Source organism: Aegilops tauschii, chromosome 3 (assembly GCF_002575655.3).
Source record: "Aegilops tauschii subsp. strangulata cultivar AL8/78 chromosome 3, Aet v6.0, whole genome shotgun sequence".
NCBI lineage: Eukaryota > Viridiplantae > Streptophyta > Magnoliopsida > Poales > Poaceae > Aegilops > Aegilops tauschii.
The window spans coordinates 424,233,645-424,248,817 of record NC_053037.3 but is presented as its reverse complement, the minus strand read 5'-3'; the positions used below and the strand labels follow the sequence as shown (position 1 = coordinate 424,248,817).

The 15,173-nt window shown below is 46.6% G+C and overlaps 3 protein-coding genes across 3 annotated transcripts; 1 reads left to right on the top strand and 2 right to left on the bottom strand.

Annotated features, from left to right (window-relative positions):
* Positions 1–310: 310 nt before the first annotated feature.
* On the bottom strand, positions 311–4,903 carry LOC141042442 (probable L-type lectin-domain containing receptor kinase S.5). The gene is made up of 2 exons (XM_073510733.1): positions 2,400–4,903; positions 311–1,243 (listed from the first exon to the last, which is right to left on the bottom strand). Exons 1-2 carry the CDS (start codon positions 3,604–3,606, stop codon positions 471–473), a joined length of 1,980 nt encoding a protein of 659 aa, XP_073366834.1. The 5' UTR covers positions 3,607–4,903; the 3' UTR covers positions 311–470.
* Positions 4,904–5,020: 117 nt separating this feature from the next.
* On the bottom strand, positions 5,021–7,068 carry LOC109757569 (uncharacterized). Its single transcript, XM_020316391.4, has 2 exons — positions 6,729–7,068; positions 5,021–6,576 (listed from the first exon to the last, which is right to left on the bottom strand). The coding sequence occupies exons 1-2, from the start codon at positions 7,051–7,053 to the stop codon at positions 5,333–5,335; spliced, it is 1,569 nt and encodes a 522-aa protein (XP_020171980.3). The 5' UTR covers positions 7,054–7,068; the 3' UTR covers positions 5,021–5,332.
* Positions 7,069–7,090: 22 nt separating this feature from the next.
* LOC109757564 (uncharacterized) lies at positions 7,091–8,681 on the top strand. The gene is made up of 3 exons (XM_020316388.4): positions 7,091–7,501; positions 7,617–7,958; positions 8,064–8,681. The coding sequence occupies exons 1-3, from the start codon at positions 7,202–7,204 to the stop codon at positions 8,574–8,576; spliced, it is 1,155 nt and encodes a 384-aa protein (XP_020171977.1). The 5' UTR covers positions 7,091–7,201; the 3' UTR covers positions 8,577–8,681.
* The last annotated feature ends 6,492 nt before the right edge of the window (positions 8,682–15,173 follow it).

Sequence of the window (15,173 nt, the reverse complement as noted above, 5' to 3'; positions counted from 1 at the left end):
ATGTGAATTAAAATTCAAAAAAGTTTAACAAGAGTGTCATAGATGACTTTAATCTCTTTAAAATCCTTCATCCACTCAGCATTACCGAGTTGTTGCGCATCTATATCAAAGGTTAGTCTTTCAGGATTAGCCAAACTTAACATGACAGTTGTCGAAGCAAAACATGTCAAACAAACACTAAGATAGGTAAAAATTATTTGTGTAAACAAAATCATAATCCACGGCAATACCAAACACTACCTCAGTTGCTTCACTCAGTTAGGTGATTGATATATCATGTTTGCTGCATTTGCACTCAAGTCCTCTTTGCTTTCACTTTGATGTCATATTGAATTGCCAACACATTCAAAAGTCTTAACTTATGATATGATAGCCAGGGTCACGTGTTACACTCCAAAACAAGCACATATTCATCTAGGTGAAGTGCGAACAAATAATCGAATTTTAAACTGGTATTTTTGAAATGTGTCCTACACCTGTCTGGCCTTGGTTGATGAGCCACTTGCATAAATTGTACTTGTCTCTGTGCTAAAGTAAGAGCTCAATGAATTCCATCCTTGTGGAGGCCACACAAATGTTGGTTTCTTAGGAGGAACGGTCGGCGGTAGCTTTAATTTGGTGATAACCTGCACCACTTCCGCCATGCTTGGCCGGTTCGACGGGTTTGGGTTGGTGCACGCCAAGCCAAGCAACATTAGGCGTTTGGCGTCATCATCGTCAAACCCCGCCATGGCAAGCACGGGATCCATGGCATCGAGCAACTTTCCCTCCCAATGGAAACGCCATATCCAGTCTGTGATGTGACCTTCAGACGGGACATCCCTGTCGAGCGCTCGTCTACTGGTCACGATCTCGAGGACGACGACACCGAACGCATAGATGTCAGTCTCCCTCGTAGCTCTATAGCTACAAGCGTACTCCGGCGCTATGTAGCCCTGTGTCCCGGCGAGGCCGGTGACGGAGTTACGGTCGAGAGGGACCGTGCAGGCAATGCCGAAGTCACCCAGGCGGGCACCAAAGGTGGAATCGAGCATGATGTTGCTCGCCTTGATGTCGCGATGAAGAACCGTGGGCTCATACTCATGATGAACGTAGTGCAGGCCGGTGGCTATGTCCCTCACGATGGCATAGCGGGTGTCCCATAGGAGAATTGGTGTTCTTAGATGGAAGAGATGTTGGTCCAAGCTGCCATTGGGCATGAGCTCAAAGATGAGGAGGGGCTCCCCGCCATGGTAAGACCAACCTGCAATATTAGTTGTTACAAAGTGAACCCCTTAAAAAAGAGTTGTTACAAAGTCAAGCAAACTGGTCATTTGTAAATATGCATAGTGATTAGGGCTGCAAATTTGAAACATTTAGGGTACCTCGGACCTTTCTTAGTTAAATTAAATAAACTAAATTGTCAAAGAACACATATTTCTGCAAATTTAGCTGTTTCTTTAATAAAGAGGGTCCCAGGATACCCTAAAGATTTCAAATATGAATCCTGCCATGTTATGGTACCTTCATCAAATAGAGCAAGTTTTAATTTCTAGCTAGCAAGAAAAAAATCATCAACCCCATTGAAGATGCGATGTTCTTTTTTTCGGAAAGGAGCACACAATCATATACTATTGATTATTCAATGATGATATACAAAACTCAGCATCATTACTGAACAAATTGACTTACAACAGAAAGACGATAGAAAACCTGATACTCCCTCTTTTCCACAACGTAGTGTGCCCGCGCTTTCCGAGATCTAAGTTTGACCATAAATTTAACTTAGATCTCGCGAAGCACGGGCGCACTACATTGTGGAATGGAGGGAGTACCATTCAACGCGAACCTACCACAAACTCTACAATAACGACTGGACAACGGAAAAATGATACTCCTAGGTTTGGCTACTGAAATCCAAAGAATTTCCAAGATGGGGCGAGAAATACAACTACCGTAGATACTAGAAAATACCAGGTAAATACGCTTAAAAAATCTAAACTAAATTTGAATTCAATTTTAGTTGAGGTAGGTATTTATTTGTATTAAGCTCATATTGTTTCGAAACTCGCTACCAACGCAGTGGTAGTCCTCCGCACGTGTCCTTAGCGTTTTGAGTATGTGAGTTCAATCCCCCGACTGGTCTTTAACCTTTTACTGTACATGTTTACCACTACACCATTTTACTGCTTATTACTCCGAGAGTTTCCGTATTATTTAACTATACGTGCATTCATCAAATTCAATAAAATTTAAAAAATGGTTCTTTTGTACATATTTTTCTTGCGGGGTAGCCAAAAACACACCGGACGGCATCCGTGTTTTTCGCCCGGTGCCCAATACCTTTCCTAGACAAACCCATTCAAGAAGGAGAACATATATAAATAAAGGAATGTTAACGTGTGCACGTGGCTACCTACCGATGAGAGGGACGATGTTCTTGTGGCGCAGACGGTTGATGACGCTGACCTCCTCCAGGAAGTCATCGAAGCGCCGGTCCTCGTTTCGCGTGAACTTCTTGACGGCCACCTCCATTTCTGGACGGCCCGTTTCTGGTGCTGCAGGAAGCCTGCATCTGTACACGGAGCCAAAGGTTCCTGATCCCAACTTCATTGTGCCGTCGAAGTTCTTGGTGGCCTTCTTAATGTCGGAGAAGTCGATCCGACATGGCATCCCCGGGAGTCGTTGCATGGACTTGGCCAGCTGCTCCAGGTCCTTCTTCCACCTCCTGTACCTGGAGTTGTAGTAAAAAGCGACGGCGGCGGCCACGGCAGCCGTGGAAGCCACAGATCCTAGAACGGCGAGCAGTATCACCAGCCATGACTTCTTATTATCATCCTTCTCGGCAGCCGGCGAGAGCCTCTCCACCGTCAGATCCCAGCCGCGGATGCCGGCGAGGACATAGGTCACCCTGGAGGCGGAGAAGCCGACGAACGCGGACTGGTTGGTGCGACCCGTCATGTTGACGGCCGAGCCGCCAACGAGCTGATCGCGGGGCTTAGTCCGGCCGGCGGGGCCGACGAACACTGAGAGGCGGGACACCACGGCGTGGTAGTCGATCCACACGGTCACGATCCGCGTCGCGCCGCTGGGCGTGACGGTGACGTTGAGGCCCACGCGTGGAGACTCGGGGGCGTACGACTTCACCGTGCCAACCTCGACGGCGGCAAAGCGGTTGCTGCCCCGCTGCGTGGGGTCGCCGGGGCCCGAGATGAACGTCGTCACGCTGATAAACTTTCCCTTATACGTCGGGAACCGGTCGAGGAGGACGACGAACGCCACAGGGGAGGTCCCGTCCATGGTGAAGCTTGTGTTGAAGGATGCCTGGCGGGGAGGTCCCTGCCGGCCATCACCGCCGCGCCAGAGCTCGACCGTCCGCGAGAGGACCACGAACCCGGCGGACTCGTTCACCGCGGAGAGAGTCGGGTGGTCGATGCCGAACAGGGTTGGACCTGACACTACCTGTGACTGGTTGGTGACGACCGTCAGGCCGCTGGCCGTGGTTGTGTTGATGGTGGCTAAGCTGTAGGCCACGACGTCGTCTCGCGCCGCCCAGGAGGAGATCATCGCTGAGCAGAGCAGCAGGAGAGCTGCTACAAGAAGGTTATGGTATCCCAGACCCAACATCTTACTGCTCCTCTGTTCTTAGAAATGGAATTGGACTGTGGATTAATCATAATGAAAAGTACGGATGTGGGGTTTTATAGATGAGATTGAGACCTATCTGCATGGTTAGTCAAGAACCTAGGATTGGCTCCAAAGTAGGTGAAACGATCCGCACAGTTATTTTTTTTTCAAAACAGAAACGGTCTGCGCATGATACTTGCCTCACTAACTTTTGTTCATTCCTGTATTTTATTCAATGGTTAGAATAGTTGATGACAAGTTATAAGATTACCTTCAGGTGAAGAATAACTTATTCTGCATCCTGAATGATGAATAGACTTTCTCTCTCTCTATATATATCCCAATAAAAAATTATGAACACATCACAAAGTTTACACATGGGGATATAACATTGGATTGCTTATATCAGTAAAAATGTCTGAGTCAAAATTTGCAATCATACCGTAGAGTTGACTGAAGGGGTTGAGAGGAACAACTGAATTGAGGTTATTTATGTCAGTGGTTCGGTTGAACCATAAGGATATATACATAAACTAGATGATCTTCAACTTTTCATTGTCAGAATATTGTCGAGGTCATTGTCAAATTAGTCCAACATCCAATCCTTCATGATCGTGGAAAAAGTCTAAGCTCAGCTATTTCGTGCTAGACGCAGATTCTGAAAGTCTAGCTAGCTTGGAGGCAAAGGATGCTATATTAAAAACGGTGAACATTAACAAGCTCTTTAGCTTTTGCAATGTCTACGCTTTGGTGAAGTCGTTGTCACACCTAGTAGTAAGACAACGCTGAATCCGTCATGGCCGTAAAAAATGATTAATCCCAGCAATTTTGTGCCGTAGGGAAGTTCCCAAAGCCTAGCTTCCTTTACAACATAGTAGTGCCTAACTGCCTATTCAGTACTGGGTATTGCACATAAAAAACTCAGACTGCACAAAAAGCTTACTATGCACATAACTTATTTGTATTTTAAAACTTATTTAGATATATTTAAAAGTGGTCCCGTTTTAAAGTCTCCATCATCATAAACACAAATATGCAAACAATTTATAAATTATACTTTTGGTACAAAAGATAGAATAGATTTAAACTTAGAAATAAGATGAAAAGGTCTGGGATGGTGGAGCGTAAGGCTGCATAGCTGAACAGTGTCCTTGCATGTGGTGAAAGAAACAGCGGGTCAATTTTGAGTAACTATGCATGTTTCCGGATTTCAAAGCAAATCAAGGACTCTCCCATGCACGGGACTCCCGTGCATGGTAGAATTGATTTTCTCCCTAATATTGGATATTGCAAACATTCAGTTAGGTGTCGTCTAGTAGCAAAATAAAATAATTATCTCATCTACATGTTCCACATTGGATATGCACAATGCAACCATCATGTAGGCTCACACATATGAGGTTCCTACAAACTATTAATCGCAAAAGGCAGCAGTAGGTTCACCAAACTTCAGTATGAACAATCAACTCTACAGCCACTACAAAAGGTCAGAGATCACCCTGCTAAGACAATTGACAGATAAACAGTCATGCAGTTTAGGATCTTTCCCAGGCACGGTAAACCAATTAAGCTAACAACTTGCACCATAGTAACCACCATGTAAGTTCAGATAAATAAGGTGGTCAAACTGGATACATACTAAGGCAATTTATTTGCTTGGTAACTACTGATCACCATACCAAGTTGGAAGCAGCTGGAACAGCAATAACATCTTCACTTCAGTGATTCAGTCCTGAGGGAAGAGCCATGCTGCAAGACACATCTCATCACAACGTTTCCAGGAGATCATTGGATGAGGGGAAGAGACCTTGCCGTCTCTCATGTTATAGGCACTGCAAAAGGTGTTCTCATCATAGCCGTATTTCACACGATTCACTTCGTCATCATCCAAGAAAAAGATGCGATCACCCGGCAACCCATACTGAGACACAGAGACAGCCCTGGAGCACCTTCTCCCAAGAAACAGAACCTGGTCATCCCCCACAGTTGTCACCTTCACCCACCGTGAATGCTCAAAGTCAGCCTCGAATACCTCAAACTCATTCCCGAAAGAAAAATCTCCGTCTTCAAGTTCAGGAACCCAAATCTTCCTGCATACCATCAGCAATTTACCGCGTGATTCAACCAGGTAGAGCTTCTTGCCGGGCGTGTTGTCGTCTTCGGACGCAACTGTCTGCCAGGGATCACCCTTGATGACCTGTCCAACTCGAGAAACCTGTGGATCCCCGGTGCATTGGTCCTGGCTGATGTTCACCACAAAGAGGTTCTCATCATTGGCAATGGCATAGAGCTTGCCCTGGTAGAACGCCATGTCTTCATAAAGCCTACACTTGTCGTAGGCGCGTACTGACCACGACGAGGCCCCCGGCTGGCACATTAGAATCTGACTGGGGCCTCCTGGATGGCATATTGGAAGGTGACAGGGTCTTCCAACACCGACCAGCGCAGCAACAAGGTTGGGGGAGCACAATATTATCTTGCTCATGCGCAGCTTCCCTTCCATGTCCTCTATATGCATCCATGTGGTGTAAGGGTCGGGGGAGCGCTCCCCGTCTTCCCATTTTGTCCATTTCTGGACTGCGTTTGAAGGACGCAGCCGGACGCGGGAGAGAGGAGGTAGCCTGACGGTGGCCCTGGCGAACGGGTCATGCAGGAAGCACTCGTCGTCGCGCGGGAAGACGAGCCAGCTGCCGCAGACGCCCTGGTACCCGGCGAAGCCGAATCCCGGGAAGCGGAAGGGCTTGGCGTAGGGGAGGCTGTAGAAGGTGCCGTCCGGGAGCGCGAGCAGCGGCAGCGGCGGGTGCAGGCGGAGGAACTGTTGCGCGACGTCGCGCCACTGCGGGCACACGGCGGCGAAGCGGGCGCGGTCGGCGTACGCGGGGAGGAGGCGGAGCACCAGGCTCGCCAGGTCCAGCGGGATGGCCGACCACGACGGCGGCGGCGAGCGCGGCTGCGTCTCCGCCATCGGTCCTGCGAGAATACTCAGTAGGTGAGATCCTGGTTCATCGCAACCGACCAAGCACACGAAGCGTCGAGCAGTTGGCGTGCACGGTTCCGCAGATAAGGTTACCACCAGTCCACCACCGGAGTTTAGAGGAGAGGGAGGAGGAAGAGGCGCATACCGGATCTCAGAGGTGGGCACCAGATGTCATAGGCTGGTGGCGGAGTCGGCGTCGATCGCGCCGGCGAGGAAGCTAATCGTACCGCCGCCGCCGCCGCCGCTGCTGTGTGGAAGTTAAGGTAGGGTCTGCTCTGCCTTTTTTTTTTTAGTGGAACACAAAGGTCTGCTCTGCCGGGCGGGCCGTGTGATGTTTGGAGAAATGGGCCGCGGCCTGGTCTGGTCCAGGGCGCTCCCGGCGAGACGCTGCTGCATGCATGCAGGCAGCTCCCGCCTCGCCTCGACCTCCGGGCTCGGCGGGATCCACTAATTCCTCGCTTCCAATGCATGGCGTCCTGCTCCTACATGTCCCCGACCTTCCCTCTCCTCTCGTTCCTTCCTCCCTTCCCCCTGTTTCTCTCCCTCCCACTCTCCCGTCTGTCGGGCGTCCTGCTCCCGTTGGCCGGTCGGCATTATTGATGCGGTGGTGGTCGTGTCATGAGGAAGCTGTGCCCGAACAATGACCGCGACGACTCCCTGGACACCGTGCTGGAGGTGCCCATCCCCGATGAGATGCTCGCCAACGCCCCCGGCGCCGACAAGCGCCGGGGCGGCGGTCCCAACATGCGCGCCTGGCTCAAAACCCAGGCGTTCGACCGCGCCACCGCCGACGGGCCCGCCGCCGCCGCCGCCAACGCCGAGCTCCAGCTCTTCCTCAACGTCGTCGGCTCGCCGCTCATCCCCTGCCCCGTCCCCCACGACCGCGCCTTCAGCCGCTCCATCCGCGATTCCTCCATCGTAAGCCATGCATGCATGCTCCGTGCACGCCACAGCAACAGCAGCACAAACGATTGAATTGATTCTTGACACGCGTAGCGTACGTGTGTTTGGTTGTGTGGATGCATGAATGAAGCAAGCGTCGACGGCAAAGTACATCATGCATCAGTACATCGCCGCCACGGGCGGGCAGGCGGCACTGCAGGGCGTGCAGAGCATGTACGCCGTCGGGAAGGTGAAGATGTGCGCGTCCGAGTTCCACCTCGGCGACCAGACCGTCACCGCCGCCCAGGGACGCGCCGAGGTCGGTGGCTTCGTGCTCTGGCAGAAGTGCCCCGAGGTCTGGTACTTCGAGCTCATCATGGCCGGTCACAAGATGAGCGCCGGCAGCGACGGCAAGGTCGCCTGGCGCCAGTCCGCCGCCGAGAACTCCCACGCCTCCCGCGGCCCGCCCCGCCCCCTCCGCCGGTCCCTCCAGGTACGCCCACGTATCCTACCAATTTGACATGTACTGTACGATGTATTCCACCAGATGCATCGATCAATTCGAGACCTGCTTGACGCATGCATGCATGGCCTGCAGGGTCTGGATCCGCGGTCGATCGCGAACCTCTTCTCCGACGCAGTATGCATCGGCGAGAAGGTCATCAACGGCGAGGAGTGCTTCATCCTGAAGCTGGAGGCGAGCGCCACGACGCTGCGGGCGCGGAGCGCGGCGGCGTTCGACATCATCCACCACACGGTGTGGGGATACTTCAGCCAGCGCACGGGCCTGCTCATCCAGCTCGAGGACAATCACCTGCTCCGCATGAAGTCCGGCAAGGGCGCGCGACGCAGCGAGAACATCTTCTGGGAGACCAGCATGGAGTCCGTCATCAACAACTACCGCCACATCGACGGCGTCAACATCGCGCACGGCGGCAAAACCACCGTCACGCTCTTCCGCTATGGCGAGGGCTCCGTCAACCACAAGAGGAAGCTGGAGGAGACGTGGACGGTGGAGGAGGCCGACTTCAACGTGAAAGGCCTCACCTCCGACTACTTCCTGCCGCCGTCAGACCTCAAGAAGGAGGGCGACGACCAGCCCGGCGGATGACCGGACACCGCGAATAATCAAGTGTGCTCGCGGTAGTGCTAATTTGAAACAACAACGTTAATCCAAGGACATCGAAATCCATTAATTCCAGGCTAATCTTTTCTGTAGACGTGGCCATAGCTGTATGTGTGTTGATTCTTCTTTCAACCAATCGCAAAGTACGCCATGATCCAGGAATAGAATTACTTAAAGTTTCTTATCTCTTCTATGGGAAAACATGCATGTCTATGAAGCAAGAGTATAAGTCTTTGACCACATACGGAGCAAAATTAGTAAATCTACACTCTAAAATGCAACTATATACATCTGTAGGTGGTCTATAGTGAAATCTCTACAAAGACTTATATTTAAAAACGGAGGGAGTATTATTTTTTGAAATTGAAGTAGTACATAAATATGTACTTGGAAATTGCTGTGGTAGAGACTCTAGGTCCTCCCAGGTAGCCGGAGCAGCATCAGCACCGCTCCACTGAACGAGTACTTGAGGAATGGTATGAAGTCTACGCTGTCGACCCGGTGGTGGAGAACCTGGACAGGCACTGCTTGAAGTAAAGCATCTCAGTATGGAAGAGATGGTTGTACCTGAAGTGGATAAGTAACATAACGTTTCAACTGAGGAACATGAAACACTGGATGAACTCTGTTTGACCGGGCAATTCTAATCGATAGGCCGGTTGGCCAATCTTTTTAGTAATGGTATATATGGCCCATCGTACTTGGAGGACAATTTATGATTAGCTAAACTAACAACAAGGATTGGACATAAGGCAGCAGTTTCAAAAACACCTTGTCACCAACTACAAACTGTCTGTCAGATATGTTCTTATCCGCTTGAGATTTCATCTTTTGCTGAGCTCTGTGAAGATGTTGTCTGACTAAATCAATAACAGGAGCTCTCTGTTCCAGCCAAACAACAATATCAGGAAATGCTACAGTGTCAGAAGCAGAGATATCAAAGTATCTTGGAGCTTGTCCATATAAAATCTCAAATGGGGTCTTGCCAACAGAGGAATGTCATTGGTATTGTACCAGAATTCACAAAGAGAAAGCCACTTGGATCAATAGGATGGATGAGCATTGATGAAGCACATGAAATAGTGTTTTGTCTGCTGGTTTACCTTCTCAGTTTGGCCATCTGTTTCAGGATGGTCGGTTGTACTCATTTTCGGTTCACTTCCGGTTGCCTTGATTACAGTTTTCCAGAAGGAACTATATTTGGCATGATATGTAACTTGTATACATCATCAATGAAGGTTTCTGCAACAACTTGAGCAGAGAAAAGATGATGTAAAGCGATAAACTGGCCATATTTAGTGAAATTATCAATTACCACTAAAATGCAGTTATACCCCCCAGAAGTAGGCAAGCCACTATAAAAATCCATTGTGACCATCTCCCAAGCTTGACGAGGAATGAGTAATGGACATAACAACCCATGATAAGCAACTCTTTCAGGTTTAGCTTGTTGACAAATAAGACAAGCCTGAACGATTTCCTTAATAAACTTCCTCATGACAATCAAATAGAAAAGACTATGAATTCTCTTGTAGGTTGTTGGAGAACTAGAATGACCATCTACATGACTGCCATGAAAAGCTCTGACAATGGAAGCATGGAGAGTAGGTATATTACCAATCCAAATACTTCCTTTGTACTTAATCAGACCATTTTGCAAATAGTAACATGGTTGAGAAGTAGGAGATACACTTAAGTATTGGAGTAATTCATGAGCTTTAGATCATTGTCATAGCTATGGAGAATCTCTTGGAACTGCAAAGGAGTTATTGCGGAGAGTGCCAGCACATGAGAATCACTGTGTGGCATTCTAGAAAGAGCATCAACAGCTGAATTTGTAGTACCTTTCTTGTATACAATTTTGTATTGCACGCCCATCATTTTAGCGAGGGCTTTTTGATGCCAAGTTGTATGCAAATGCTATGTTTCCAACTCTGCTAAGTTCTTTTGGTACGTTTTTAATTGTGAGCTCCATAACCTGCACATATGGCCTCCAATGCTCAAGTGCTAACAGAGTAGCTAGATATACCTTTTCATACACTGACTGATTGGTCCCAAGGCCTTTCTCACATAAGCGAGAGGATGACCTGGCTTCATTAAAAGAACACCAACTTCTTTGTCACATGCATAAATTTGAATAACAAAAGGCTTATGAAAAAGGAAGAGCCAAAAGTAGTGCAGTCATAAGTGCCTTTTTTGGTGTTTGAAAAGCTAATTCAGTTTCAGATGTCCACAAGAATTGAACTCCTTTCTTGATAAATTGAGTGAGTGGTTTGCTAATTAACCCATAATGATGAATGAATTTCTAGCCTGTAATACCCATAAACCATCCGATTTCTTTCCCATCCACTAGAACAGGCCAAGTAGCTATAGTGGCAATTTTGCTTGGATTTGTACTGACTCCCTCTTGACTAATAACATGTCCCAAATAACCAATACTTCTCTGACCAAAAGCACATTTGCTCAACTTAACTTTCCACTGATTATCTGATGTCGCTTAAAGCTACGTCGGTTTTTCCCCAAAGAGGAAGGGATGATGCAGCACAACGGCGGTAGGTATTTCCCTCAGATATGAAACCAAGGTTATCAAACTAGTAGGAGAACCAAGCAAACACAACGTAAACAGCCCCTGCACACAAATAACAACCACTCGCAACCCGACGTGTTAAAGGGGTTGTCAATCCCTTTCGGGTAACAGCGCCATAAATTGGCACGGAGACGGGAGAAATTGTAATAGATTGAAATAATAGATCACAAATAAAATAAAGTGCAGCAAAGTATTTTTGTATTTTTGGTTTAATAGATCTGGATAAAAAGAGCAAATAAAATAGATCGCAAAGCAAATATATGAGAAAGAAGATCCGGGGGCCGTAGGTTTCACTAGTGGCTTCTCTCGAGAAAAATAGCAAACGGTGGGTAAACAAATTACTGTTGGGCAATTGATAGAACTTCAAATAATTATGACGATATCTAAGCAATGATCATTACATAGGCATCACGTCCAAGATTAGTAGACCGACTCCTGCCTGCATCTACTACTATTACTCCACACATCGACCGCTATCCAGCATGCATCTAGTGTATTAAGTTCATGAAAAAACGGAGTAATGCAATAATAACGATGACATGATGTAGACAAGATCCGTTTATCTATATGGCGGTAGATATAGATCTCATCTTTTTATCCTTAGTAGCAACGACACATACGTGTCGGTTCCCTTTCTGTCACTGGGATCAAGCACCGTAAGATCGAACCCACTACCAGGAACCTCTTCCCATTGCAAGATAAATAGATCAAGTTGGCCAAACAAAACCCAAATATCGGAGAAGAAATACAAGGCTATAAGAGATCATGCATATAAGATATCAAAGAAACTCAAATAACTTTGATGGATATAAAAATATATAACTGATCATAAACTCGAAGTTCATCAGAACCCAACAAACACACCGCAAAAGAGTTACATCATATGGATCTCCAAGAGACCATTGTATTGAGGATTCAGTGAGAGAGAGAGAGAAAGCCATCTAGCTACTAACTACAGACCCGAAGGTCTACAAAGAACTACTCACACATCATCAGAGAGGCACCAATGGAGGGGGTGAACCCCATCCGAGATGGTATCTAGATTGGATCTGGTGGTTCTGGACTCTGCGGCGGCTGGATGAATATTTCTTCGACACATCTAGGGTTTCTGGAATATTGTGGTATTTATAGAGCAAAGAGGCTGTCCGGGGGCACCCGAGGTGGGCACAACCCACCAGGGCGCGCCTGGGCCTCCTGGCGCGCCCTGGTGGCTTGTGCCCCCCTCGGGGCACCCCCCAGGTGCAATCAGGGCCCATCTGCTTCCTTTTGACCCATAAAAAATCATCGTGAAGTTTCGTGGCATTTGGACTCCGTTTGATATTGATTTCCTGCGATGTAAAAAACATGGGAAAAATAGGAACGGGCACTTGGCACTATGTCAATAGGTTAGTACCAAAAAATGATATAAAATGACTATAAAATGATTATAAAACATCTAAGATTGATAATAAAACAGCATGGAACAATAAAAAATTATAGATATTGGAGACGTATCATTATCCACCAGTAGTTGTAACACTTGCTGAACATGCATTAAATGCTCTTCCAAAGTCTTTTGTATATTAGAATATCACCAAAGAATACTAGAGCACATCTTCTGAGAATGGTGGAGGGAGAGAGGGAGAGAGAGTGTGTGTGAGAGAGATAGTTGTTCATTACTCCCTGAAAGATGGCAGGTGCTCCAGTTAAACCATAAGCCATGATAGTGAGTTCAAAGTGGCTATTGTGTGTCTGAAAGTTGTTTTGTATTCCTCTCCTGATGCTAATCTGATTTCATGGTAACCATCTTTTAAATCCAATTTAGAAAACCAACTGGCTCCTACAAGCTCATCGAACATTTCATCCGTGATAGGTGGAAACTTGCTCTTGATTGTCAAGGCTTTTAAATACATGTAATCCACTGCCATTCTTGAGGTATCTTTTTTATTGACTAATATAAATCGAGAAGAAAAGGCACTTTTCTGATCATGCCTAATTTTATTAAAGCAGAGACTTGTGCTTCTAAGTCATCTTTAAGATATGAAACCACTCTGTAAGGTCTTATAGACACAGGCCTAGCACCAGGTAGTAAAGTGGTTGTGTGATCATAATCTCTACTTGGAGGTAAGCCTTCAGGAGAAGTAAAAACTACAAGATACTTATCCAACATCAGTTTCCAGTAAAGAATGAACTGATACTATAGTGAATAAACTGGTTGTAGCTTCAGGTTCCTGCAATGTTACCAACTACCCTTTTGACAATCCACAAGTGTATGGGATCGCAACAGTATTTGAGGGAAGTATTACAACCCAAATTCATTGATTCAGCACTATGCTACCTCTTGAGCTTGCGTTGGTTTTTCCCTTGAAGAGGAAAGGGTGATGCAGCAAAGTAGAGTAAGTATTTCCCTCAGTTTTGAGAACCAAGGTATCAATCCAGTAGGAGACAACGAACAAGTCACCGAATACCTACACAAATAATCAACAACTTGCACCCAACGCGATAAAGGGGTTGTCAATCCATTCACGGTTACTTGCAAAAGTGAGATCTGATAGAGATAGATAAACGGTAAAGTAAATATTTTTGGTATTTTTGGTTTATAGATCGGAAAGTAAAAGATTGCAAAATAGTAGATCGGAAACTTATATGATGGAAAATAGAAGATTATATGATGGAAAATAGAAGATTATATGATGTAAAATAGACCTGGGGGCCATAGGTTTCACTAGAGGCTTCTCTCAAGATAGAAAATATTACGGTGGGTGACAAATTACTGCCAAGAAATTGATAGAAAAGCGCAATGTTATGACGATATCTAAGGCAATGATCATGAATATAGGCATCACGTCCGTGTCAAGTAGACTGACTCCTGCCTGCATCTACTACTATTACTCCACACATCCACCGACTCCTTCCTGCATCTAGAGTATTAAGTTCATAGAACAGAGTAATGCATTAAGTAAGATGACATGATGTAGCGGGATAAACTCAAGCAATATGATGAAAACCCCATCTTGTTATCCTCGACGGCAACAATACAATACGTGTCGATTCCCCTTCTGTCACTGGGATCAAGCACCGCAAGATTGAATCCAAAGCTAAGCACTTCTCCCATTGCAAGAATAACCAATCTAGTTGGCCAAACCAAATTGATAGTTCGAAGAGACTTGCAAAGATATCAAATCATGCATATAAGAATTCATAGGAGATTCAAATAATATTCATAGATAAGCTGATCATAAATCCACAATTCATCGGATCTCGGCAAACACACCGCAAAAAGTACTACATCGAATAGATCTCCAAGAACATCGAGGAGAACATGGTATTGAGAATCAAAGAGAGAGAAGAAGCCATCTAGCTACTAGCTATGGACCCGTAGGTCTGAGGTAAAGTACTCACGCTTCATCGGAGAGGCAGTGGTGTTGATGTAGAAGCCCTCTGTGATCGAATCCCCCTCCGGCAGGATGCCGGAAAAGGCCCCTAGATGGGATCTCACGGGTACAGAAGGTTGCGGCGGTGGAAAAGTGTTTTTGTGGCTCTCATCATTGGTTTTGGAATATTTGAGAATATATAGGCGGAAGAAATAGGTCGGTGGAGTCACGAGGGGCCCACAAGGGTGGGGGGCGTGCCCTACCCCTGGGCGCGCCCTCCATCCTTGTGGCCGCCTCGTGGCTTCCCTGACATGCACTCCAAGTCCTCTGGATGTCTTCTGGTCCAAGAAAAATCATCGCAAAAGTTTCATTCCGTTTGGACTCCGTTTGGTATTCCTTTTCTACAAAACTCTAAAACAAGGAAAAAACAGAAACTAGCACTAGGCTCTAGGTTAATTGGTTAGTCCCAAAAATAATATAAAATAGCATATTAATGCATATAAAACATCCAAAACAGATAATATAATAGCATGGAACAATCAAAAATTATAGATACGTTGGAGACGTATCACGCATCCCCAAGCTTAATTCCTGCTCGTCCTCGAGTATGTAAATGATAAAAACAGAATTTTTGATGTGGAA